Consider the following 27,979-nt stretch of genomic DNA (forward strand, 5'->3'; position numbering starts at 1 on the left):
ACGAGGGAGAGAGAGAGGAGAGATGCGTCCCCGACGCCTGAATACTTTAGACAACAAATGTTTGTTTCCGCGTCTCTGATTGGCCAGGTCATTTCTGGTCATGTGACATGTACGCCCAATCGTGGGACCGCAAGTTTATACACTGGTTAAGCTTAGGCGCTCTTTCGAAGTTGGTTAAGGTTAGAGTTTGTCTTAGAGCATGGCGATAGAACGCCTGCCCTTCTTTCGACGGTTAAGCTTAGGCACTCTTTCGAAGTTGGTTAAGGTTAGAGTTTGTCTTAGAGCATGGCGATAGAACGCCAGGTAGTTTGCAGGCTGTTAGACCCAGAAATCGGCGCAGAACTTTCTGTCCCACGATTGGCGCACATGTCACATGACCTGGCCAATCAGAGCGCAAAACTCGAACGTGGAAACAAACATTTGTTGTCGAAAGTATTCACGCGTCCCCGACACACACGCAGTCAAGTTTGTGTGTAAATGCTCCGACGAGGGAGAGAGATGGCGCACACACATTTTTACACACACTTCTGCACGCTGTCCCGCCGGTCCCCCTCTCTCTCTCCCTCTATCTCTCTCTCTCTCTCCCGCTTGCTCGCTTGCTCGTTCTCTGCCTCTCTGTCAAAACCCGTTTGAGGAAGTGTCGGGTTACACTATGCGCTACAACCATAGAGGGAGCGTTACTGCAAATCAGTGCTATATTCACGTCAGCAATACTGTCAAATCAGAACGGCTTAGTTGAGTGAGGGAAGATCTCGTGAACTCGAGACTAGACTGATGAGTCAATATGATAATTAACGACACAGACCACATTGATATAATCCCCAATTGCTAGGAAACAATGCTAAACACTGGAAAAGTCCATTTATAATGCATGGGACCTTTAACTCATTCAGAGCCACGCCCCTTGACCATATTATGGCTAGTGTGCCAATAAGGAAGTCAAGAAGCGGGCTGAAAAATCGATTATCCATGCCGTGGTCAGCGCTAACATTACGCACACACACACGCGCGCGCTGCGATGGCGGAGAAAAAAACATCTGATTAACCCAAGACTGGTAAAATAGAGTCCTTACCTCACATCAGATGTTCTGCAAAAAGATTAATTCAATTCCTGATCGGCATTCCAATATTGATCGCGTTTATTGATCCAACGTTATAGCACCAAAACACATAATCGACGTTGCTCCCAGCCTCGCCAGTGAATGTGATAACACGATACTGCTTGCCCGAGAAGGGAAACCCCGGGACCGGAATTTTTTTCTGATGCACAGTCCCACCCAATCCAATCCAATGATGTGCAATACCATCCGGGAGACGATAGGCGGTGGTATTTGCCCTTTTCGAGCTCAGACCCATTCCCAATGATAACGTCAGGCTGGATGGATGAAAAATGAATGGATATTGCTAATAAAAGAAATAACGATTAAAACCCCAGTTCTCGGGTCTTGGCACTCAACGCATGGCGAGTTAACCCGACTAATCTCGTGGTTGGTACTGAATGGGTTAATAATTTTAGAATATTTCAGCTAATGAAGTTAAATGTTTATTATAATCAACTATCTAGTTTTTCTCCATTTCTTCTATTTTTCTCCCATCCCAATTTAGCCGTGCCAATTCTTCCCTCCCCTGTCTTGATCGTTGCTCGCATGTGCCCCCCACTGGCCGGTCGTAGGGAGGATAGAAGCCCATCACATGTCCCCTCCGATACATGTGGAGGCAGCCAGTCACTTCTTTTCACCTGCCAGCGCGGACTCTCATTGGCGAGGAGTAACGTGTAGGAGGCTCACACTGCCCCCGCCATTTTCCTGTCTTTGCTGTGCAGGCGCCCTGACCGACCTGTAGGAGTCGCTGTTTACAACGTCCAGATTACCACCCATCGACTCCCCTCCTGCTTACTCTGCCAATTGAGTCAGTATGACGGACGGCCCAAGCCGGAGGCAACGCTGACAGCCGGATTCGATACCGGTGTTTCTTGCGTTGGTGACGAGCGCAATGTAACTACTTAAAATCATTGAACGTAAAGAGAGAGACTAATGGAACTGTTTTCTCTATGTTTCTAAGCAGGGTTAGCTTAGCTTAGTTAGCGTAAGCAGCTAACGTTAGTTTACCGCGACGTGGGCATAAAGGAATGGCGAGGATGCAAAGCATGTTAGATGCATTTGACCCATTGCTGGCGCACTCTGGAGCCCTGCTGTCTTCACACACAGGCGTTTCATGTGCTACTGCTCTTGTTGACTCTGCCAGATGGTTTGTTTTCACATCTCCCGTGATAATCTTGCGCGAATCCAGCTGCCGGAGCTGCGCTTGGTCGTGAGACTCGCCACAGGGTTTTCAAAATAAGAGTATCGATATGAACCGATCTTTTTACGTTGCATCGATCCTATTGGATCATTGATAATTCGATCGATGTATCGATCTGGGTCGATGTATCGTCCCACCCATAGTTTGCAGTGGGCAGACAGGAGCAATAGATACATGTAGTACGCATATATACAGTATATGTGTAGCTGAGGGGTACAATTCCCTGACTGTATTGTTAGATATGATATTTAATACCACTACCTCATGTACTTTAACTTCTGGCCACCCAGTACAAGATATAAGTATGATGAACACTTTCCCACCTGATGAAACGAACCAACACAAATGGACCAAATCGAATATTTAATACAGCAAAGGGTGTATACAACATTCACTTAATTACATTTATGATTTGAAATATTGCATATGCACTTTTATGGCAAATGAGTATTCGTAGGTAAATCAACATTGAATGTCCAATCTCTGGTTGCGCAGGGAGTAAGTATACAACCTGGAATATTTAGGAAACGATAGCGATAGTACTTAAATGATTATAGCTGGATACACTAAGGGGGGGGGGGTGTCCCGCTGGTTGTAAGACAGTAGGAGGGGGGGGTTAGAGAAGTCGCTGGCGGTATCCCATCTGGCCGACGGTGTCTTGGGAGAATCCAAAGTCTTAGACCCAGTGCCCACAGAACCTCGGGCCGCAGACGAATACAGCTGGACCCTCTGTGGAACGGTATCTGCCGGTCCACAACGGAGAGACGTGGTGCGACCTCACGTGTAGAGCGCCGCCTCACCTGTAGTCCTCTCCGGGGGGTAATTCCAACACTCGACAGTGTTGGCCTTTATCCATGGAATAATCAAAGCACATAAAGCATAATCCAAGAGCCGTGGAAGGCTCGCCGTCGTCGGGTAGAGTAATCCAATATACAGGTCCAGTCGCTCTTGACCCGGAGCTCCTCGGATGCAATCACCACTAGGGGTCTGACCAGCCTGGATAAGCGTCCAGATAACGTCAGGAACGATGGGGGTACTGATAACTGTAGAACTCGAACCGAACGATGCACCATACATAAATAGACTATTATTAGCTTAATAGAATACGTCCAACTCGACGGTATGGTGCCAAACTATGACCATTCAACTATTAATCTACACGATATCTCAATGCCTATTCTGGGCCAAGTAGGCCTTACTACACCGCACGTGCTTCGTGGGGAGGCTTTTGCATCTGTTACTCTGTTGGAGGGTAAAGAACTGGACTAAAAGGAAAGTTCTACTTTACGAGCGCCATATATATATGCGCTATGAACAAATAGTACCACACGTATTTCGCCCGGCATATTACTGCGCGGAACCGGGGGTTGCCTCGACATGTTAGGCGGCACGATTGAACTTGAACCTAGGGGTATGGCAACCTGGCGCCAGGTTCTCGTCCAATGGTAGAATGAAACTATTATGGGCTGTTTAGTAGAAACGGGGATATTCAATGCATATTGTACAAGGAATATACAGGGGATATCAAACGATATACAAATACAATTAAATATATATATATAAATAAATATACATATTCGGTTTAATCTGATCCTTCACAACAATATGCATACATAGTAGCAATAGAATCAAAGTATATAAACAAATATTAAAGTAGTAAATAGAACTAAGAACTACTACAAGCGCTAGTATACAGGATGAGATACAAGACGATGGCTCAGGGTCATTTGCCCCGGGGGGCAAGAGAACTACTCAAAATGAGTTGAGGTAGAGCAGGTAAGGGTTGAAGTTATAAGTCAGACAGAAAGCGGTATGAAGCTGATCCATGGGGCCAGTGGTGCTCATGTCCAGTATGAGGTAGAACGGTCACTGGAATCTCTATATCTCTATATCCATTCAGAGAGACAAGGACAGGGGTTAGAAAATCTGCAAAAAAGCAGACATGGGAGGAAATAACAGACATCCTAACTGAACTAGACAGATTAAACTAAGGGTCTATCCCCGACCAGGTAAAATCAGAGTAGGTTGAAGGAGAGCGAGAAAAGATGGGTCTTTAGTGAGGATTTAAAAGCTTCGACAGAGCAGGCGCCCCTGACGACGGCGGGTCATTTATTCCACAGGTCGGGAGTGCGGTAGGCAAAGGCTCTGGCCAACGGATTTCTTTTTTACCCTAGGAATAATAGGAGCCCCGCATTTTGTGAACGCAGAGCACGAGCGGGCGAGTATTGTGAAATGAGATCGGATAGATAGAGCGGTGTGAGCCCATTTAAAATTTTGTAAGTGAGGAGTAGCACTTTAAAGTCAGATCTGGCTTGAATGGGAAGCCAGTGTAGGGAGGACAAATTGGTGTGATATGATCACATTTTCTAGTTTTAGTTAGTATCAGTGCAGCCGCATTTTTGCACAAGTTGAAGATTTTTGACACTTGAATTAGTTAGGCCTGACCTACCTAATTACAGTAATCTAGACGTGATGAGACAAATGCATAAATTAGGGTTTCAGCGCCGGCCAGAGTTAAAATATGGCGAATCTTCAACATTTTTAATATGTGCATAAATGAGAGGGAGGAATAAAAAATTTAAAATGTTTTATGGTGGAGCTCTGAGATACACGACGAGTAACAAATTTGAGGGAGATGTCTTAAAACAGGCCTCTCTGATTTTGGGGCCAATGACTAACATCTCAGTTGTATCTGTGTTAAGGAGCAGAACATTTTGCGACATCCAGTTTTTAATGGCAAGCCTCGAGATTTTGTAATTGGGAGGAATCATTCGGCTTAATAGGTAGGTATACTTAGGTGTCATCTGCGTACAAATTTGCAAATGATATTGCCGAGGGGTAGCATATAAATGGAAAATAGCAAAGGGCCCAGAACAGAGCCTTGTCGGACACCGCATTGCACTGTGAAGGTCTCGGATATTAAATCATTATAGACCATGGAGTGTGTTTTATGTTAAATAAGATTTAAACCAAGCAAGTGCGTGACCCTGAATGCCAACATGATTCTCAAGCCGACTCAGAAGAATGGAATGATCAACCGTGTCAAAGGCTGCACTGAGATCAAGCAATAAGAGCACAGAAGTTAAGTTAGAATCAAGAGAAAGCAGTAAGTTGTTTGTGAATTTGGTAAGCGCCGTTTCGGTGGAGTGGAAGGTTCTAAAGCCAGATTGAAAACATTCATGAAGGTTGTTACTTGATAGATGGTCAGTAAATTGCAACAATCCGTTCTAATATTTTGGATAAGAAAGGAAGATTGGATATGTCTGTAGTTTTTCAAGATTAGAGGGTCATGGTTAGTTTTTTTAAGTAGTGGTTTAATGATGACTCATTTAAAGGCCAAGGGCACCACGCCAGTAGTGCAGTAGACAGTGATGTGTTGACGATGTTAAGTAGGGCAGGGCCTAAAGTTAGGAAAAGTTCTACATGCAATGGCCCACATGTGGGCCCTCTTGAGGACGATTTGTCCACCGGCGCGACTGAAATCAATAGGTCGGGCTAGCAGGATAAGCCTGTAAACTGGCGGACCGGGAGATAGTTAGCCTTGCTTTGCTTTGTTAGCTTGTTGGCTAACGGGGTAAGCCTGTAAGCTAGCGGACCGGGAGATAGTTAGCCAACAAGCTAACGGGGCAAGACAAAAATAGAATGGCCTATTAGGATGGAAGCTCACAGGCAGAAGAGGCGAACAAAGAGACCAAGCTGACTGAATTTACAGACTACTCATTACAGACTATTGAAGACTACAGTGAGTAGCCAGCCCGAGATTAGTTTATGAGCTACGAATCACGGAACGCACCAGCCAAACAGAGCCTCAGCTAGTGCACCGCAAAGCTAACCGATGAGCCAACTGACAGACTAACAAGCTTCAAACAATCACAAATTTAGCGAAGACCAAATCTTTTTTTTCTTCTTTTTGGTAGATATTGTATTGGTTTTTTACCGGGCATTCCGGTAGAGAGAGAGAGGAAGTATTGGAGGATAGAGGGGGAAGACATTCGGTAAAGGTCGCCGGGTCCGGGAGTCGAACCCGGGACGGCCGTGTTGCACCGCAGTGCTGTACGTGGTGCGCCACCCTGGCACCCCAGCGAAGATCAAATCTATCGGATAAATATGTAACCCAGAGAGCAAACCTGGCTAATGAGCTACGAATCACGGAACGCACCAGCCAGACAGAGCCTCAGCTAGCACACCGGGAAGCAAACCGGCAAGCTAGGCAACAGACTAACAAGCTTCAAACAATCACAATTTTAGCAAAGAGCAAATCTATCGGGTAAATGTGTAACCCAGAGAGCAAACCTGGCTAACAGAAGAATAGTTGAGATGAAGGTATAGGTTGTAGGCGCAGTCAGGTTGTGGAGAGCCTTCCAAAACACGTCCTCACTCACAGGAGTCTCTGTAAGAGAGAAAGGGAAAGAGAAAGCCTGCATCTCTCAGACTAAACTAGCCTGTATCTCAGAATAAACTAGCTTGTATCTCTGACTAAACTAGCCTGTATCTGTCAGACTAAACTAGCCTGTCTCTCTCAGACTAAACTAGCTTGTATCTCAGACTAAACTAGCCTGCATCTCAGACTAAACAGGCCTTGGCTTTCTAAACCATCTTTGCTTACTTCCTTTCTTTCTTCTTCCGGTCTGTCTTTATTCTGTCTCCCTACCCCTCTCTCTCACCCTGACTCCCTCTTGTGTCATATTCTCTCCCTTTCTCGATCCTTTCTCCTATCCTGTCCCCAGGGCTTCCTCAGACTAAGTTGGGATGCTTCCTGGAGACGCGGGTCAACGACTACCTCAAGCGTCAGAACCACCCTGAGTCCGGTGATGTCACCATCCGCGTGGTCCACGTCTCTGATAAGGTGGTGGAGGTCAAGCCAGGCATGAAGTCCAGGTGAGCAGTCGCAGGTCATAGAGATGCATAGCGTGTGCACTTATGTTATGTCTTGATTCTCACCGCCCAGTGCCAAATGTGTGTAATGGCGACTGACTATTGTGTCGTGGCTCCCGCCACCTAATGGCTCTGGGTTTATATAATGAAAGGTTACTGATCCCCATCACTCTTTCCACTAAGTGGCAGTTATGCATAAAATCCAGTGTTTCCAACCACCACTGAATCTCAAATGAGGATGAAGCAGTGTTGTCCTCTGGGTAAAAAACTGCTGGCGTTTTCAGAATTAGTCTCTAATGGCTCAGTAGCTGTGTGGATAGGAAGTACTCCTCTAGCTTTAATCTATTTTTTTTATTTTTTTATCTACTTTTTCTCCCGGTTTTTCTATTTTTCTCCCATCCTAATTTCGTATTATCCAATTCTTCCCTCCCCTGTCTCGAACGCTGCTAGACCATGCCTCCCACTGGTCGGCTGCAATGTGGACGAAGCCTTGCATCACGTGTCCCCTCCGGTATACGAGGAGGCAGCCGTCGCATCTTTTCACCTGTACAGCGCGATCTCTCAGTGGCGAGGAGTAACGCGTGGGAGGCTTACGCTGCCCCCGATACTTCCTGATTCTGCTGTACAGGCGCACCAACCGACCTGTAGGAGTCGCTGTCCACAACGTCCGATCCCCACTCACCGGCTTTCCCACCCCCTAATACTGCCAATTGTATTAGTATGAACGACCAGCCAAGCCGGAAGCAACGCAGAGAGCTGGGCTCAAACCCAGCATCTCCTGCGTTAGTGGCGAGCGCCTTGCCCACTGCGCCACTTAGCCGCCCTAGCTTTAATCTTTTTGAACAGGCTTGTATCTCAGACTAAACGACCTTGTATCTCTAGTCGAAAAGTAGTAGAAGAATTTTCTGCATTTGCCTCTAATGGCGCGCTAGTTGTGAGAACGAATTGGCTATACTGTGTAGATGGGAACTCCCCCCTCTAGCTGTGTAGGTGGGAACTACCCCCTCTAGCTGTGTAGGTGGGAACTCCCCCCTCTAGCTGTGTAGGTGGGAACTACCCCGTCTAGCTGTATAGATGGGAACTACCCCGTCTAGCAGTATAGGTGGAACTACCCCCTCTAGCTGTGTAGATGGGAACTACCCCGTCTAGCTGTGTAGGTGGGAACTACCCCCTCTAGCTGTGTAGATGGGAACTACCCCCTCTAGCTGTGTAGATGGGAACTACCCCCTCTAGCTGTGTAGATGGGAACTACCCCGTCCAGCTGTATAGATGGGAACTACCCCTTCTAGCTGTGTAGATGGGAACTACCCCCTCTAGCTGTGTAGGTGGGAACTACCCCCTCTAGCTGTGTAGATGGGAACTACCCCCTCTAGCTGTGTAGATGGGAACTACCCCGTCTAGCTGTGTAGATGGGAACTACCCCCTCTAGCTGTGTAGATGGGAACTACCCCCTCTAGCTGTGTAGATGGGAACTACCCCCTCTAGCTGTGTAGATGGGAACTACCCCGTCTAGCTGTGTAGATGGGAACTACCCCGTCTAGCTGTATAGGTAGGAACTACCCTGTGTAGATGGGAACTACCCCCTCTAGCTGTATAGGTGGGAACTACCCCGTCTAGCTGTATAGGTGGGAACTACCCCCTCTAGCTGTGTAGATGGGAACTACCCCTTCTAGCTGTATAGGTGGGAACTACCCCATCTAGCTGTGTAGATGGGAACTACCCCCTCTAGCTGTGTAGTGGGAACTACCCCCTCTAGCTGTGTAGATGGGAACTACCCCCTCTAGCTGTGTAGATGGGAACTACCCCCTCTAGCTGTGTAGATGGGAACTACCCCCTCTAGCTGTATAGATGGGAACTACCCCCTCTAGCTGTGTAGGTGGGAACTACCCCCTCTAGCTGTGTAGGTGGGAACTACCCCCTCTAGCTGTGTAGGTGGGAACTACCCCCTCTAGCTGTGTAGATGGGAACTCCCCCCTCTAGCTGTGTAGATGGGAACTACCCCTTCTAGCTGTGTAGGTGGGAACTACCCCCTCTAGCTGTGTAGGTGGGAACTACCCCATCCAGCTGTGTAGATGGGAACTACCCCGTCTAGCTGTGTAGATGGGAACTACCCCGTATAGCTGTGTAGATGGGAACTACCCCGTCTAGCTGTGTAGGTGGGAACTACCCCCTCTAGCTGTGTAGATGGGAACTACCCCGTCTAGCTGTGTAGGTGGGAACTACCCCGTCCAGCTGTGTAGGTGGGAACTACCCCGTCTAGCTGTGTAGGTAGGAACTACCCCGTCTAGCTGTGTAGGTGGGAACTCCCCCCTCTAGCTGTGTAGATGGGAACTCCCCCCTCTAGCTGTGTAGATGGGAACTACCCCCTCTAGCTGTGTAGATGGGAACTACCCCCTCTAGCTGTGTAGATGGGAACTACCCCCTCTAGCTGTGTAGGTGTGAACTACCCCCTCTAGCTGTGTAGATGGGAACTACCCCCTCTAGCTGTATAGATGGGAACTACCCCCTCTAGCTGTGTAGGTGGGAACTACCCCCTCTAGCTGTGTAGGTAGGAACTACCCCCTCTAGCTGTGTAGGTGGGAACTACCCCGTCTAGCTGTGTAGGTAGGAACTACCCCTTCTAGCTGTTTAGATGGGAACTCCCCCTCTAGCTGTGTAGGTAGGAACTACCCCGTCTAGCTGTGTAGATGGGAACTACCCCCTCTAGCTGTGTAGATGGGAACTCCCCCCTCTAGCTGTGTAGATGGGAACTCCCCCCTCTAGCTGTGTAGATGGGAACTACCCCTTCTAGCTGTGTAGGTGGGAACTACCCCCTCTAGCTGTGTAGGTGGGAACTACCCCATCCAGCTGTGTAGATGGGAACTACCCCGTCTAGCTGTGTAGATGGGAACTACCCCGTATAGCTGTGTAGATGGGAACTACCCCGTCTAGCTGTGTAGGTGGGAACTACCCCCTCTAGCTGTGTAGATGGGAACTACCCCCTCTAGCTGTGTAGGTGGGAACTACCCCGTCCAGCTGTGTAGGTGGGAACTACCCCGTCCAGCTGTGTAGGTGGGAACTACCCCGTCTAGCTGTGTAGGTGGGAACTACCCCGTCCAGCTGTGTAGGTGGGAACTACCCCGTCTAGCTGTGTAGGTGGGAACTACCCCCTCTAGCTGTGTAGATGGGAACTACCCCCTCTAGCTGTGTAGATGGGAACTACCCCCTCTAGCTGTGTAGATGGGAACTACCCCGTCCAGCTGTATAGATGGGAACTACCCCTTCTAGCTGTGTAGATGGGAACTACCCCCTCTAGCTGTGTAGGTGGGAACTACCCCCTCTAGCTGTGTAGATGGGAACTACCCCCTCTAGCTGTGTAGATGGGAACTACCCCGTCTAGCTGTGTAGATGGGAACTACCCCCTCTAGCTGTGTAGATGGGAACTACCCCCTCTAGCTGTGTAGATGGGAACTACCCCCTCTAGCTGTGTAGATGGGAACTACCCCGTCTAGCTGTGTAGATGGGAACTACCCCGTCTAGCTGTATAGGTAGGAACTACCCTGTGTAGATGGGAACTACCCCCTCTAGCTGTATAGGTGGGAACTACCCCGTCTAGCTGTATAGGTGGGAACTACCCCCTCTAGCTGTGTAGATGGGAACTACCCCTTCTAGCTGTATAGGTGGGAACTACCCCATCTAGCTGTGTAGATGGGAACTACCCCCTCTAGCTGTGTAGTGGGAACTACCCCCTCTAGCTGTGTAGATGGGAACTACCCCCTCTAGCTGTGTAGATGGGAACTACCCCCTCTAGCTGTGTAGATGGGAACTACCCCCTCTAGCTGTATAGATGGGAACTACCCCCTCTAGCTGTGTAGGTGGGAACTACCCCCTCTAGCTGTGTAGGTGGGAACTACCCCCTCTAGCTGTGTAGGTGGGAACTACCCCCTCTAGCTGTGTAGATGGGAACTCCCCCCTCTAGCTGTGTAGATGGGAACTACCCCTTCTAGCTGTGTAGGTGGGAACTACCCCCTCTAGCTGTGTAGGTGGGAACTACCCCATCCAGCTGTGTAGATGGGAACTACCCCGTCTAGCTGTGTAGATGGGAACTACCCCGTATAGCTGTGTAGATGGGAACTACCCCGTCTAGCTGTGTAGGTGGGAACTACCCCCTCTAGCTGTGTAGATGGGAACTACCCCCTCTAGCTGTGTAGGTGGGAACTACCCCGTCCAGCTGTGTAGGTGGGAACTACCCCGTCTAGCTGTGTAGGTGGGAACTACCCCGTCTAGCTGTGTAGATGGGAACTACCCCCTCTAGCTGTGTAGGTGGGAACTACCCCGTCCAGCTGTGTAGGTGGGAACTACCCCGTCCAGCTGTGTAGGTGGGAACTACCCCATCCAGCTGTGTAGATGGGAACTACCCCGTCTAGCTGTGTAGATGGGAACTACCCCGTATAGCTGTGTAGATGGGAACTACCCCGTCTAGCTGTGTAGGTGGGAACTACCCCCTCTAGCTGTGTAGATGGGAACTACCCCCTCTAGCTGTGTAGGTGGGAACTACCCCGTCAGGCTGTGTAGGTGGGAACTACCCCGTCTAGCTGTGTAGGTGGGAACTACCCCGTCCAGCTGTGTAGGTGGGAACTACCCCGTCTAGCTGTGTAGGTGGGAACTCCCCCCTCTAGCTGTGTAGATGGGAACTCCCCCCTCTAGCTGTGTAGATGGGAACTCCCCCCTCTAGCTGTGTAGATGGGAACTACCCCCTCTAGCTGTGTAGATGGGAACTACCCCCTCTAGCTGTGTAGATGGGAACTACCCCCTCTAGCTGTGTAGGTGTGAACTACCCCCTCTAGCTGTGTAGATGGGAACTACCCCCTCTAGCTGTATAGATGGGAACTACCCCCTCTAGCTGTGTAGGTGGGAACTACCCCCTCTAGCTGTGTAGGTAGGAACTACCCCCTCTAGCTGTGTAGGTGGGAACTACCCCGTCTAGCTGTGTAGGTAGGAACTACCCCTTCTAGCTGTTTAGATGGGAACTCCCCCTCTAGCTGTGTAGGTAGGAACTACCCCCTCTAGCTGTGTAGATGGGAACTCCCCCCTCTAGCTGTGTAGGTAGGAACTACCCCTTCTAGCTGTTTAGATGGGAACTCCCCCTCTAGCTGTGTAGGTAGGAACTACCCCCTCTAGCTGTGTAGATGGGAACTACCCCCTCTAGCTGTGTAGGTGGGAACTACCCCGTATAGCTGTGTAGATGGGAACTACCCCCTCTAGCTGTGTAGATGGGAACTACCCCGTATAGCTGTGTAGGTGGGAACTACCCCGTCCAGCTGTGTAGGTGGGAACTACCCCGTCTAGCTGTGTAGATGGGAACTACCCCGTATAGCTGTGTAGGTGGGAACTACCCCCTCTAGCTGTGTAGATGGGAACTACCCCCTCTAGCTGTGTAGGTGGGAACTACCCCGTCCAGCTGTGTAGGTGGGAACTACCCCGTCCAGCTGTGTAGGTGGGAACTACCCCGTCCAGCTGTGTAGGTGGGAACTACCCCGTCTAGCTGTGTAGATGGGAACTACCCCCTCTAGCTGTGTAGATGGGAACTACCCCCTCTAGCTGTGTAGGTGGGAACTACCCCGTCCAGCTGTGTAGGTGGGAACTACCCCGTCCAGCTGTGTAGGTGGGAACTACCCCGTCTAGCTGTGTAGGTGGGAACTACCCCCTCTAGCTGTGTAGATGGGAACTACCCCCTCTAGCTGTGTAGGTGGGAACTACCCCGTCCAGCTGTGTAGGTGGGAACTACCCCGTCCAGCTGTGTAGGTGGGAACTACCCCGTCCAGCTGTGTAGGTGGGAACTACCCCGTCTAGCTGTGTAGGTGGGAACTACCCCGTCCAGCTGTGTAGGTGGGAACTACCCCGTCTAGCTGTGTAGGTAGGAACTACCCCGTCTAGCTGTGTAGGTGGGAACTACCCCCTCTAGCTGTGTAGATGGGAACTACCCCTTCTAGCTGTGTAGGTGGGAACTACCCCCTCTAGCTGTGTAGATGGGAACTACCCCCTCTAGCTGTGTAGGTGGCGTGTTGCTTATTAACAGCGGAAGAGTGCAAAAATGCTTCCGCATTCGTCACCGCACGCCACTACGGTAATGCGCCTTTCCTTTTCCTTCGCCCAGGTGCACCGGCGTGCTCGCAAGGTGCTCGCGCGCGCATGCGATCCCCGCTTGGTTCGACACATATTAACACGCTTTGGTTCAATTTAATCACGCTTTGGTTCATATTAATCACCATACACGTGATGGACGCAGCAGGCGATCACTCCTACTGTTATTCAGCTGCGCCGAGGTACATGATTGATTGATTGCCAATAATAAGCCAAGCTGCACTTTAACATAGGTCTGGGTTGTTTTTATTTCTGTTAGCGCTGCCACTCTGCAGTAAACAGACATCACTGATATAGAGTGTCTGGTCAGTAACATGGGTCTAGAACCCACCTCACCCCTGCCCACTTTGACAACCTAGGATGGCTTAAAGTAGACGACAGAGGCGTAGTACATTTTCCTTTTTGAAAATCATCTGACATGAAGATGGAACACATTTTTGTTGCTAATATTATTTATATTACTGGTAGTTCATACAAGACATTATCCTCTAAGCCAAGCTGCACTTTAACATAGGCCTTTCTTTGTAAAATGTGTCATAATGTAGCATTTGTGTGTGTAACGTACACTGTAAAAAATAAATGTTTTTTCACAGGAAATTCACTATTTTACAGATTACTTTTGTTTTTCTACTTTAAGTGTAAATGCCATACAAATATAGTAAATTACCTTTTATCAAAATATTAACCATTAAATAAAGGTTGTAATTCCTTCATAGTTAAAGACAGTAGAGGTTATACTTTATTATCTAAAGATGGTAAGTTAGAGTGCTGTGTTCACTCATAGTTAAATACAGTAGAGGTTGAGTACTTCATTATCTAAAAATGGTAAGTTAGAGTGTTGTGTTCACTCATAGTTAAATACAGTAGAGGTTGAGTACTTCATTATCTAAACATGGTGAGTTAGAGTGTTGTGTTCATTCATAGTTAAAAACAGCCGAGGTTGAGTACTTCATTATCTAAAGATGGTAAGTTAGAGTGTTGTGTTCAGTCAGACAGTAGACAAGTAGAGGTTGAGTACTTTATTATCTAAACATGGTGAGTTAGAGTGTTGTGTTCATTCATAGTTAAAAACAGCCGAGGTTGAGTACTTCATTATCTAAAGATGGTAAGTTAGAGTGTTGTGTTCAGTCAGACAGTAGACAAGTAGAGGTTGAGTACTTTATTATCTAAACATGGTGAGTTAGTGTTGTGTTCATTCATAGTTAAAGACAGCCGAGGTTGAGTAGTTTCTTCTGATATCACTTTCAAACTCCAAGTGATTTAGATCCAAAACATTTTCTAACAATACATGTATATTCCATAGTAAAGTACACGTTAACGTTACAATGTGTTGTGTTCACAACACTGTTTAGTCTGTGACGACGCGTCGCGATAATATTCATGTATATTCCATAGTAAAGTACACGTTAACGTTACAATGTGTTGTGTTCACAACACTGTTTAGTCTGTGACGACGCGTCGCGATAATATACATGTATATTCCATAGTAAAGTACACGTTAACGTTACAATGTGTTGTGTTCACAACACTGTTTAGTCTGTGACGACGCGTCGCGATAATATACATGTATATTCCATAGTAAAGTACACGTTAACGTTACAATGTGTTGTGTTCACAACACTGTTTAGTCTGACGACGCGTCGCGATAATATACATGTATATTCCATAGTAAAGTACACGTTAACGTTACAATGTTGCGTTGTGTTCACTCATAGTTAAAGACAGCCGAGGTTCCAAGTGATTCGTTGCAATGTACGCGGAAATGCCATATGCATTTGTCTGAGCGGCGTGAAAGGAAAGGCGCATTACCGTAGTGGCGTGCGGTGACGAATGCGGAAGCATTTTTGCACTCTTCTGCTGTTAATAAGCAACACGCGTGTAGGTGGGAACTACCCCTTCTAGCTGTGTAGGTGGGAACTACCCCCTCTAGCTGTGTAGGTGGGAACTACCCCCTCTAGCTGTGTAGATGGGAACTACCCCCTCTAGCTGTATAGAGGGGAACTACCCCCTCTAGCTGTGTAGGTGGGAACTACCCCCTCTAGCTGTGTAGGTAGGAACTACCCCCTCTAGCTGTGTAGGTGGGAACTACCCCGTCTAGCTGTGTAGGTGGGAACTACCCCCTCTAGCTGTGTAGATGGGAACTACCCCTTTTAACTGTGTAGGTCATTCGTAATAGTTGTTGATTCAGTATTGTGTTTTCTAAACGTTCATACTTTTACGTTACCAAAATCTCCCAGGCCAACTGCCAGGCGAGTCTCCAACCAAGTTTCCACTCATACTGTTCACTCATAAACTTGATGTGCAATGCTGGGTTTGACTTTTTTCTAGTCTGTTTTTTTGTGGCTTCTCATGCTATGTACGACTTTTGCCATTATAGTGTGTTTGTGCCACAACAGGAAAAGCTCATGGGCCGATATTATGATGCCGTTACCTGCCATGACTTGAGACGCAAAGATGGCAGCATGAGATTATCATGTTCTAATACGTAACTAAACAAGTGCTTAGGTGTCATTATTAAATCCCATCCAGGCCCTAAAGCAGTAAGCGCTGCCTTGCCTCATTACCTCCAGCTCCAGTGCGATTGTGGAATGAAAAGCTGTATTTTCGTACCCTCTTCTTCCAGGTTCGTAGACAATGGAGAGATGTCGGAGTCCTTTCCGTACCGGACAAAAGCCCTGTTCGCATTTGAGGACATCGACGGAGCAGACGTGTGTTTCTTTGGCATGCACGTCCAGGAGTACGGCTCTGACTGCCCTCAGCCCAACCAGAGGAGAGTTTACATCTCATACCTGGACAGTGTTCACTTCTTTCAGCCTCGCCACCTCCGGACGGGCGTCTACCACGAGATCCTCATAGGTTACCTGGAATATGTCAGAAGACTGGGGTGAGAGACGAGACCCTTTTCAATGCAAAACCCTGACAATAGATCTCTATTAATGTAGACAAGACCTTGAAAACCTTGCATTTTAATATTGATCATCTGGAAGTGGCTAAATTAATGATTTTATTCAAAAATTAAATCAAGCCTTGTTGTTGTAAACCTAGCAATCAGCTATTCATATATTCTGCCATTATGATTGGTACAATATTTGTGTTGAAGATGTAACAAGACACCTATTGTGCCACAGCTACCAGTATCACACCAGAGATACGTTAGTATCAAGACACCTATTGTGCCACAGCTACCAGTATCACACCAGAGATACGTTAGTATCAAGACACCTATTGTGCCACAGCTACCAGTATCACACCAGAGATACTTTAGTGAGACCTAGATGATGAGGCCAATAAATTAATATTTTTTTTATAATTTTCTTTATTTTTAAGAAAATCTAAGACTGCCTTAGATTTCCTGTTTTTATTACCTGAAGTGACTAATTTGACCCTTGACCTCCCCCTTCTCAGGTATGTAACTGGTCACATCTGGGCCTGCCCGCCCAGCGAAGGGGACGACTACATCTTCCACTGTCACCCCATGGACCAGAAGATCCCCAAGCCCAAGCGTCTGCAGGAGTGGTACAAGAAGATGCTGGACAAGGCCGTGGCCGAGCGCATCGTCCACGACTACAAAGTGAGATGGGTTTTGTTTTTGTCACTGTACACTTAACCCCTTTCACTGCCACACAACAGAAGGTTAACCCTTTACTATCACACAACCGACGGTCGCCATCGGTTGTGTGATGGTAAAGGGTTAACCTTCTGTCGTGTGGCAGTGAAAGGGTTAACCGGCTGTCGTGTGGCAGTGTGTATTGTCGCGGTCAAAGGGTTAACCGTTTTGGCAGTGAAAGGGATAATGTGCATTATTGCAATCAGGTATCATAGTGGCACAGGGAAGGGGGAAGGTATGGGCAGGGTAATGGAACGACAATAAATATAGGTAATACAAAATGTTTGTATGAATATAAAATATGAATAAAAGTAAACAGTAGACAAAAAGGTGCAGATGAGGGTCTTTATACCTATAAATACACACTGTGCTAGAGTCCATGTAGGGTTTAGTAGTTAACCTCTTAAGCCTGATCGGACCGGTACCGGTACGAGATTGACATTGCACCATATGAATTAACCCATTCTCTGCCGGAGCTTGTATCCATCCTTGTAGCCTCTCTGCCAGCACTATTTGTCTATGGAGATGTTCACCTTCTTTGCAGGGCTATAACTTTTTAAATTGTATTGCTAAATTGACATTACTATGGCCCATTCAACATCAATTATCTATTGTTCAGGATGTAGGAACGTTTTACTTTTTCATTCACACATTCATACAATAATACGGTCTAGAGTATAAATATGTTTTTATCGTTTTCTGCAGTATTTCATAGAACGTGAGATATAGCCATAAATACATATATTAGATCATCAAATGCAGTTTGATACCGATCGACGCCAGATAAAAAATGTCAACTGTACATGGTCCTAGACGTGTTGACTGATCATCTGCGGTTGACCGGGGGGGGGGGGGGGGGGTCGTTTATAATTCCGTGGCCGACGTTAAATCATTTATGTAGTATGGGTGATATATAGATCAGAGCAGTTTGTATCGAAAATGGTAAAGAAAAACGCTGAAACTCACCCCAGTCTCCTCTTACCGTTGGGTGATGAGCGTGGAGCAAAAAGATCGCTATTATGGGATGTTGATCTAGGTGATCCAGTTCCGGTTTGTATAATACTAATACACGTCCAATCATGTTGTTTATTGAGTTATGGCAACGGATCGATATGCACGGTGTCTGGATAGAGTCCCGCGAGCGAAAGCGAGTTGCCGGACGGAATAGGGGACGGACTAAGCACTTCCGGCCACTTCCGGTTTGGGCAACTCGCCGATCGGCCACCAGGTGGCGGTATTGAAGCGTTGCAGAGTTGAGCGGAGTCCTACAACACCAGCAAAGACTCCGTGGCTGAAATGTGAATACCATGACGGAAATATGAAATATTGATCTCAAAGACGCCGTAACCGGTCATTGGCAGATTACGCATGGCGAGGAATGACGTGTAAACACGTCATCGGCGGAGAAAGGGTTAATGTGTTTCTTTTCCAAATGTAGCCAAGAGTAAAGAAAGACCCTAACTATGTCAAAACAGCAGTCAAAGTGTATATTTTTATTAGTGCTGTCAGGCGATTAAAAAAAGTTATCTAATTAATTACAGGATTTGTAATTAATTTATCTAATTAATCACATTTTAATCACATAACCATTTTAGGCCTGATATTCTATATTCTATAATCATATTTCAAATTGCATGTGTCCAGATGGCAGAATTCAGTACTGTATCTACAAATTGTATTAATTTGCTTAGATTTTTCAAGTCTGGTCAATGTTAGCATGGTGTTATTCACCGTCAAAGATAAAATATATAAATAAATATTAAAAAAATATATAATATTTATATATATTCTCATTTGGTTCATTACAATTTACTCAAGCCTAGTAACAGACACAATATTCCTGACACTGGGAATACATTCCCTGAGGTCCATAGATGTCCCTAGATACCAGTAACATGCAAATAGACCTTGTAGAAGTGGAGCAATCTTCCATTTACTACTGTATGTACTTTTAGGCACATTTTCTCAAAATATGGCTAGGGCTTAAAGGGCCTATGCACTGCTATTCCTAGCACTATTTGGGCAACTTTACACAATTCCTGTTAGTCTATTGAAGACATTTGTAAGGTTTTTTTCAAAAAAAAATCATTGTTTTATATTTCTAATCAAGTACTCGAAACCATCATTTTTCAGCCTCAAGAAATCAGGCTGTTATGGCCTGGCTCCGCCCATAAGCACTTTGAGTGACAGTCAGACCACAGTCTGCGCTGGTAGAGGGAGGGAGGGAGGGAGGGGGGGGAAGAGAGAGAGAGTTCAGTTCAGAGTTTTTATTTGCCACATGGAATAATACAATCATAGTTTCTTAATTAAAAAATCATAAATAGTCATTCCATGGACAAAAGGAGCAGGAAGAAGAATACATCTTATAGTTACCTGCCCCTTATTCCTAAACTAACATGTATTTTCTTAATGGTCGGCGTATAACCTTATTTACACAAATAATCATAGAGAGAGAGAGAGAGACTCTCTCTTCCTTTCTCTCCCTCCAAAGCGCACGGCCCCGCAGCTCCACTCGCTGATGAGACGGGGCAGCTTTTTTCTTTCTTTCAATCTCCCGTGTGGCGCGCGGCCGGCAGGTACCCCCCCCCCCCCCCCAAGTGCCCCCTCTCTCTCCCTCCCTCCTTCTCTCTTCCTTTCTCTCCCACTCGGCTCTCGCTGATGAGACGGGGCAGCTTTTTTCTTTCTTTCAATCTCCCGTGTGGCGCGCGGCCGGCAGGTACCCCCCCCCCCCCCAAGTGCCCCCTCTCTCTCCCTCCCTCCTTCTCTCTTCCTTTCTCTCCTTTCTCTCCCACTCGGCTCTCGCTGATGAGACGGGGCAGCTTTTTTCTTTTCTTTCTTTCAATCTCCCGTGTGGCGCGCGGCCGGCAGGTACCCCCCCCCCCAAGTGCCCCCTCTCTCTCCCTCCCTCCCTCTCTCTTCCTTTCTCTCCTTTCTCTCCCTCTCGGCTCTCTCTTCCTTTCTCTCCCTCCAAAGCGCACAGCCCCGCAGCTACACTCGCTGTCTAGTCTAGGTAGAATGGGGGCGGGCATTAGCTCCAACCACAGAGCCAATCGCATCACTGTGCGCCGAATGACGTGACTCAGGACTTCAAATCAAAATGACACGATTTACTAGAGGACGAGAGGGGCTGGGCTGAATCGGAGCAATCCGCCAATATGGTATTTAGACCCTAAAACACATTGATACGAACTCCTATTACTATAATACAATGCTAGAGACTGAAAAATGACATTTATAATGCATAGCCCCTTTAAAGGAACACGCCAACATTTTGGGAATTTATCTTATCGTCTTCTCCAGAGTAGCGATGCCCCCCGAAACCCGGTTCTAAACGGGAACCAGTTCTAAATTAGAAAAAAACAGAGTATTGATAAGATCCGACGTGATAAGTTCAGCTGACACTGTTGACACGCCCACTACGCAAAGCGTGTGCTCTCTCACACAGACACACACACACTCCTCCGGTCATGCACTCAACTCATGGAAAATACAGAATCAGGCTATTGTTCTAAAAGTATCTCTACTAATAAAATGGAGTATTGAACCGTTTTTAACAGCTGGGTATTGGGTGGGACATTCTGATTTAAGTAAAATAGAAAGTCCCAAAATAGTTAATTTATCTGACAAAAAGTAGCTATGTGCAGTAATATAGTTATATAAAAGAATAATAAGGTGGGCGGCTACGTGGCGTAGTGGGAAAGGCGCTCGCCACGAATGCGGAGACGCCCAGCGCTCCACATTGCTTTCAGTTTAGCTGGTCGTTCATACTAATACACATTGGCCGTATTAGGGGGTGGGAAACTGATGGGTGGGGATCGGGCGTTGTGGACAGCGACTCCTACAGGTCGGTTGGTGCGCCTGCGCAGTAGAATCAGGAAGTGTCGGGGGCAGCGTGAGCCTCCCACGCGTTACTCCTCGCCACTGAGAGATCGAGCTGCGCAGGTGAAAAGATGCGACTGCTGTTACCTCAAGTACCGGAGGGGACTTGTGCTATGTATGACTTAGTCCACATTGCAGCCGGCTTGTGGGAGGCAAGAAACAGCGTTCGTGACAGGGGAGGGTTGAATTGGATGATATGAAATTGGGATGGGAGAAAATATAGAAAATGGGAGAAAAAGTGGATAAAAAAAAAAAAAAATAAGGCAATGTCGATTCTGTTCTTAATTAATTGTCTTTTCTTTCTTGCAAAATAATCAAAAAGAACCGATAAGAGTATCGATAAAGTACCGAACTGTTAACACATTGACCGCCAGCACCAGGGGGCACTGATACCCCATTCATCGCCAGGTCTTTATTCAATGGATATAGTAATAACGCTGTCGGGTCTCAGTGAGTTGCTTCTAGTCAACATGCCCAAGACAGATTGTTTTTTCATCAGTACATTTACGTTTTATACCGTTTTGAATAGAGTATGGTTTGGGTGTTTTTCAGTCATTCCAGGAAAAAGGCAAGAAAAAGGAGTTTACTGTAATCCAGTCATCACGTTGTAATTTTTCGGCTGATTATCTAATCCTGAAATCAACGCTAGATTATCATTAGTATGTCGCCTCGTCCATACATGAAATGACCGTCGTAGCGGGGCAGACAGGCTCTGAAGAGGATACCAGAGGCTGCAGCTATGAATTATGAATAGATATAGCGAATAAATGAAATAGCGATCCCAAAAATGAGTTAACTCGTTTCTGGCGCTCAACGCATGGCGGCCAATAATGAGTTAACTCGTTTATGGCGCACATTGTGTTAAGCAGTATCGATAAGAGTAGTAGTATCGATAAAATCCTAACGATAAGGGGCGCCAGGGTGGCGCACCGCATAACGCACTGCGGTGCTACGCAGCCGTACTGTGTTCAACTCCCGGAACCGGCGACATTTACTGCATGTCTCCCCCCCACATCTTCTCCCATTCTCCCTCTCCGCCTGTAAAAAAGCTGTAAAAATGCTCAAATAAATCTTGAAAAAAATGTGCATGTTCTTGGTATCTATGGATCTCAGGGAATGTATTCCCAGTGTCAGAAATATTGTGTCTGTTACTAGGCTTGAGTAAATTGTGAACAAAGGAGAATATAAATTATGATCTTTGCATCTTTGACAGTGAATAACACCATGCAAAAAATTACCAGACATGAAAAACTGCCACAGATGATTAAACAAGGTTTTGTAGATACAGCACTGAATTATGCCATCCGGACACATGCAATTTGAAATATTAATATAGAATATCAGGTCTAGAATATTAGAATATTATAGCCAAGTTGCACAACTATGGATCGGGCCAAATCTACTCTTTCCAATGGCAGTTAAATTTGGATTTATTATCACCAGGCGTGCAGGAAGAACAGAATGAAATCCATTCTTATAATGGATATGGATCCGCCATTTTGGATCTGATTGCAACAGGGATTGTTGCTAAATGTTCACAGAAGGTAGACACACTAACTGCGCTCCAATCTATGCCAATAACATTCAGTTTTATGGTAGATAATCCCAAGAAATAAGAGAAATAGAAAATTATCAGGAAGTAATTTGCTTGCAGGAAAGGTCGGGAAAGGTAATTTTTCGAAATTTCAACTCTCATTGAGAGCTCTGGATGCCCTCTCATATGACCACAAAACTTTTAGCGACGCTAATTCAAAATGCCGGATATTCACTCAATTATAAAGACATTCCATAAACTAAAATCTCACTAATAACACTTTAACCTATTGGTAAACAAACGTATTGCTGAAAATATACACTATGACTTAGTGTTGTCACGATACTGGAATTTCGACTTCGATACGATACCTTGAAAAGTATCGATAAAGATAACGAGAGGAGAGAGGGAGGGAGAGAGAGAGAGAGAGAGAGAGAGAGGCTATGCTCGGAGCATTTTAGTAACGTTACATTTTCAACAAGATTGCTGCTATTTAAACACTTGATGGAAACGGGGTAACGTTAACCTTATGTCGACTGTAGTATTGTATGACCTCGACATAACGTTTAAACGTTAACGTTACTCCGTTACCATGCAGTAATTATACAAGTAGCCAGCTAAGCTAATGGAGCTAGCAGTAGCTAACATTAGCTGGTAGCTGTAACGTTACAACGAATCAGCTGTTGATATTATGCGCCATCAGTAGACAACGTATCATGTATTAAACTAGAGTTAATGGTTTAATGCTTCAGTCACAGTGACGTTGAAAGAGCAGCTGTCACGAACCTCTTTAATTTCTTTATGGAGATCGGCGCTGGCACTGCTCTAACACCGCTTGCAAATATCATTGGGGCATTTGTAGCTTGTCCTTCGTTGTTTACTTGAAACCCGAAGTACCTCCAAACAGCACTTCTGCTGTTTTCTTTATCCACAAGCACAAGTTGCGGAGGCTCTGCATTTACCATCTTCAGCTAAAATGTTTGTTTACTAACTGAAGAAGACGGCTCTCTGTGAGGGGGAGGGCTGGACTCGGAGGAACCGGGGAGCAAGCGCGCTGAGCGCTCTGAACAGCGCGTTGCCGTCAACAACTTGCGGTAGAACACTCGCCAGCTGGTACCGATACTGCAGAAAGTATCGGTACTTCGGGAAATGAGTATCGAAGCCGTTTTAAATATTCAGTATCGATATGTTTCGATACTTCGATATTTTTGACAACACTACTATGACTGCTGTTGTGACATGGTTATGGTCTTTACTCTTGGATACATTTGGAAAGAAAACGCAGAGAGATTTATTTATGACGTGATGTCATCTGTGATGTCCGCCGGTGGACCGCATGGGCTAAAGACAGGGTGTCCACGGATCCTTAAAAAGTCTTAAATTTGTTTATCAACAATTAAGGCCTTAATTTGTCTTAAAATGTCTTAAATCCATCTTTCAGAGGTCTTAAAAATGCCATAGACAGGAAAGATAAAATGCCATGTCATCTTATGTTTCATTATGAAATCTGGGGAAAAACGGGTAACGGGAGATAAAATCGGATTTTTTATTTACCGTTTGTAGCATCACGCAGACCGGAATGGAGCGGAACCAACAGAGGTCTTTATGTTTACCGGGAACTATTTCAGCAACAGAGTCTATAGCTAACGTTAGCAACCGATAACGTTACGTTTAGTTTTAGCATTTGCATTTGCACTCGTTATGGGAAAGTGCAAATTTAACGAGAACTGGCTCGACAACCCAGTGTTTGCATCATGGTTGGTCCCAGTCAAAGACCATTACGAGGCCCGCTGCAAAAAAGATTTTAAACTGGGGACGATGGGAGTGAAAGCAGTCGAGTCGCAGATGCTGAGCGCTAAGCATACCTCTATTAACACTTTCCGTGCCGGCCGTGTTTTCCTTTTTACCCCCTTGAATGCCGCCACCCACTTCAATGATAGCGCTCTTATTTGTGAACGCATAATCTATGTCTTAAATTATGGATATGTGTCTAATCTGGCCGTCGCTTATCAATGATTTGTTTGCAGTCAACGTTGTTGAAACGGATTGTTTTTTAATCTGTTCATTTCCGTTCTTTTGTTTTTTTTATCTCTCTTTCTCAGATTTGTCTCCGTTTTCTCCCTGTCCCAATTTAGTCGTTGTGCCAATTCCCCCCCTCCCCTACCTGGTAAGGGAACCCTGAAGTATCCGCACGCTTCCTCCGACACGTGCGGTGACAGCCAGTGGCTCTCTTCTCACCTGGCAGCGAGGGCTCTCATTGATGAAGTGTAACGCGTGGGAGGTCACGCTGCCTTCCTCGAGTCCTGCCTCCGCTGAGCAAGCGCCCAGACCTGACCTGTAGGCATCGCTGTCCACAACGCCAGTTTCCCACCCACGGCTTCCCTCCCCCTAACCCAGCCAAACGAGTTAGTATAGCGATCAAGCCAAGGCAATGCTAACTCCGTCATTTCCGTTTTATAGCATTTTGAAAATCGCTAGTTTTTTTCAGGAAAATATAAAGATTCCGTGATAAACGGCATTTACTGGAATATTCTGGAATACACAAAAAACGTTGTAATTTTTCGGCCTATTTATGAATCGTTTTCAAATAAACGCTAGATTATCGATAGTATATGTGTACTTATGCACGCTAGAGAAGCGAGCTGAAAAATCGAATCTCATTTCCTGATCAGCACACACACACACACACACATAGGGCAAACGCTGATATCTCTGTGAAAACAGCTCTGATTATCCCAAGACTGGTCAAATAGATTCCTTACCTCAGATCAGATGTTCTCCAAAAAGATTATTCCAATTCCTGATCGCCATTCCAAATATTGATCGCGTTTATTGATCCAACGCTGCGTACTGGAAATATGTATTCCACGCTGTTCTGATGGTCCACAATGAGTCTGATGGGCTCGGATTACTTGCCTGAGAAGTAAAATGTGGATTCCGGATTTTTCTTTTCTCATCCATTTTCATTGAGTCCATTCCAAAAGGGTGCATTACCATCCGGGAGACGATAGGGGGCGGTATTTTCCCAATGGAGCTCAGAGAGACAGAGTTTGAAGCACTAACGTGATACTAGATTGATGAAATATGAATTCAAATTGCTAATAAAAAAATAAACGCTATATCGCGTTGTTGGCAATAAACGGTCGGCATGAACAAACGACATAGCGTCGTTGGCATTGAAAGTGTTAACAAAACCCCCCTGCAAACTAGTATTTCGCTTTTATTTTCGGCCCCTGCCTCCACCTCAGCTGTGCCATCTCAGGTAGGACTACCTGCAACCTATTAATACTATATCTATATCTGTACATATCTCTTACTTACTCTTAGTTACGCTGCTGGCCAGTACGACTTACTACCATAGTGTCTTTATACCTGTATCACTGTACACATTAATTAATACTACTCTAATACAACTCTGTACATACATCTGATTAGCACTATTACTCAATAGTAATACTAATGAATATATGCTATATACCCAGTTTAATCACCTGTACATTGTATATTACTGTTGCACTTTACTGTTACAGTTGCTACAGTTGGTTGAATGCCAAACTTCTTTTCGTTGTACTGTACAACTGTACTAAGTGCTGTTGAGAGACATAGAAAGAGAGGGACGTCAGTCTGCCAGTCAGGTGACTTCTGACAGGAGAGACACAGAGAGAGAGGGACGGCAGTCTGCCAGCGAGGTGACTTCTGACATGAGAGAGAGAAGAGTGGAGAGGGAGAGAGAATAAACATTTTTGGACCAATGTGTCCCTAAACTTAAACTAATTGGTGTCGTTGCGTGATTTTTGCCATTTTGTTATTGTGAAATTGGTATTAAATTTCATTCTGAGTGGCATTAAAAAGCCTTAAATCTGACTGAGCTAAACCTGCAGATACCCTGAAAGACATTTCTAACAGTTCTCAAGTTCTGCCGCCGTTAGTTCACCTCTTTTTGGAGCAATAAAGTAACAGCTTTATCTCGTGCAGATTGTTCTTTGAAATGTCAACGGTACTAAATCCTGTTGTCCTGCAGTACTAATCCTGTTGTCCTGCAGTACTAATCCTGTTGTCCTGCAGTACTAATCCTGTTGTCCTGCAGTACTAATCCTGCAGTACTAATCCTGTTGTCCTGCAGTACTAATCCCGTTGTCCTGCAGTACTAATCCTGTTCCGTAGGCACTTTAGCCCAAATAAAACAACCGTTCTAAGAAAATGGCTGCACTTCTTTCAGTCATCGATCAAAATGATGTCAACCATAGCATAAGAATAGTTGTCTCTCTTTTCTATCCGTTCCTCCCTTTCATCAGTCATGTTGACGTCAGTGTTTGCAGCTGATGACTCACCTTCCCTTCTCCCACTGTTCCGTCTCAGGACGTCTTCAAGCAGGCCACAGAAGACCGCCTGACCAGTGCCAACGAGCTGCCCTACTTCGAGGGAGACTTCTGGCCCAACGTGCTGGAGGAGAGCATCAAGGAGCTGGAGCAGGAGGAGGAGGAGAGGAAGAGGGAGGAGAATAGCACGTCAAGCGAAAGCGTAGACGTGAGTAGGGTGGGTGGACAATAGAGATGCAGCAGTATGAATGTTTTGATGGTACGATTATAGCCTGAGGAATTTTCCCACTATTTTTTATTTATTTTTGTCCTGCAAAGAAAGTAGGCCTAGTTCCACACTAAGTGTATTTAAAATCAATAAACAATTTTAATCTGTTAATAATTACATCAGAGGTGTGTGTGTTGACCTGGCACACACAGGATGTTCTGTTGGAGCAAATTTTAGATTAGACTACTTATGATGTACACAACCATTGATAAAAGTTTTGTGCATCACCTCATGCTAGGCTCAAGCTATCGCACATTATTGATGTTTTATGAATCAATAACAACAATGTAAACTACTTGAAACACAATCCCTTATCCTTCAACCACAGGCCACGAAAGGTGACAGCAAGAATGCCAAAAAGAAGAACAATAAAAAGACGAGCAAGAACAAGGGCAGTCTGAGCCGAACCAATAAGAAGAAGCCAGGGATGCCCAACGTGTCCAACGATCTTTCCCAGAAACTCTACGCCACCATGGAGAAGCACAAAGAGGTATTTGATGCTAAAACAAGAATTCTCATTTGGTTTTGGCTATCAAGACATGCATCATGTTTGTTTCCAGATTTGATTGTACAGCTCACCACTTCATCAGATTATATGAAGTAATTTATATTTTACGGCCATTTAGGCATTTTTAGCCTGGCTTGTTTCAACATGCTTGTACTTGTCTTGCCTTCTTTCACACACATTCACTCACTTCCACATACACATTCCTCATCTTTCCCTACACTGACCCTTTCTTTTTCTCTCTTTCTCTCGCTCTCGCTCTCTCATTCTCTCTCCCTCCCTCCAGGTGTTCTTCGTCATCCGTCTAATCGCCGGCCCCACCGCCAACTCCCTCCCTCCCATCACTGACCCAGACCCCCTGATGGCCTGTGACCTGATGGACGGTCGGGATGCCTTCCTGACACTGGCCCGGGACAAGCACCTGGAGTTCAGCTCGCTGAGGAGGTCCAAGTGGAGTTCCATGTGCATGCTGGTGGAGCTGCACAACCAGAGCCAGGACCGCTTCGTCTACACCTGCAACGAGTGCAAGCACCACGTGGAGACCCGCTTCCACTGCACCGTCTGCGAG

At 46.0% G+C, this 27,979-nt stretch overlaps 1 protein-coding gene across 4 annotated transcripts in view; it reads left to right on the top strand.

Annotated features, from left to right (window-relative positions):
- ep300b (EP300 lysine acetyltransferase b) overlaps window positions 1–27,979 on the top strand; it is a 155,494-nt gene that overhangs the window by 122,360 nt on the left and 5,155 nt on the right. For 2 of the 4 annotated variants that reach the window (XM_084328213.1, XM_084328215.1), the window contains exons 24-29: window positions 7,029–7,179; window positions 15,923–16,183; window positions 16,705–16,870; window positions 26,679–26,855; window positions 27,235–27,396; window positions 27,698–27,979. In XM_084328213.1, the coding sequence (XP_084184339.1) occupies window positions 7,029–7,179; window positions 15,923–16,183; window positions 16,705–16,870; window positions 26,679–26,855; window positions 27,235–27,396; window positions 27,698–27,979 (1,199 nt within the window). The remainder of the gene's footprint in view (window positions 1–7,028; window positions 7,180–15,922; window positions 16,184–16,704; window positions 16,871–26,678; window positions 26,856–27,234; window positions 27,397–27,697) is intronic. The other 2 variants (XM_084328214.1, XM_084328216.1) reach the window with 1 other exon arrangement.

This window comes from Notolepis coatsorum (assembly GCF_963971535.1).
Source record: "Notolepis coatsorum genome assembly, chromosome: 14".
Lineage (NCBI taxonomy): Eukaryota > Metazoa > Chordata > Actinopteri > Aulopiformes > Paralepididae > Notolepis > Notolepis coatsorum.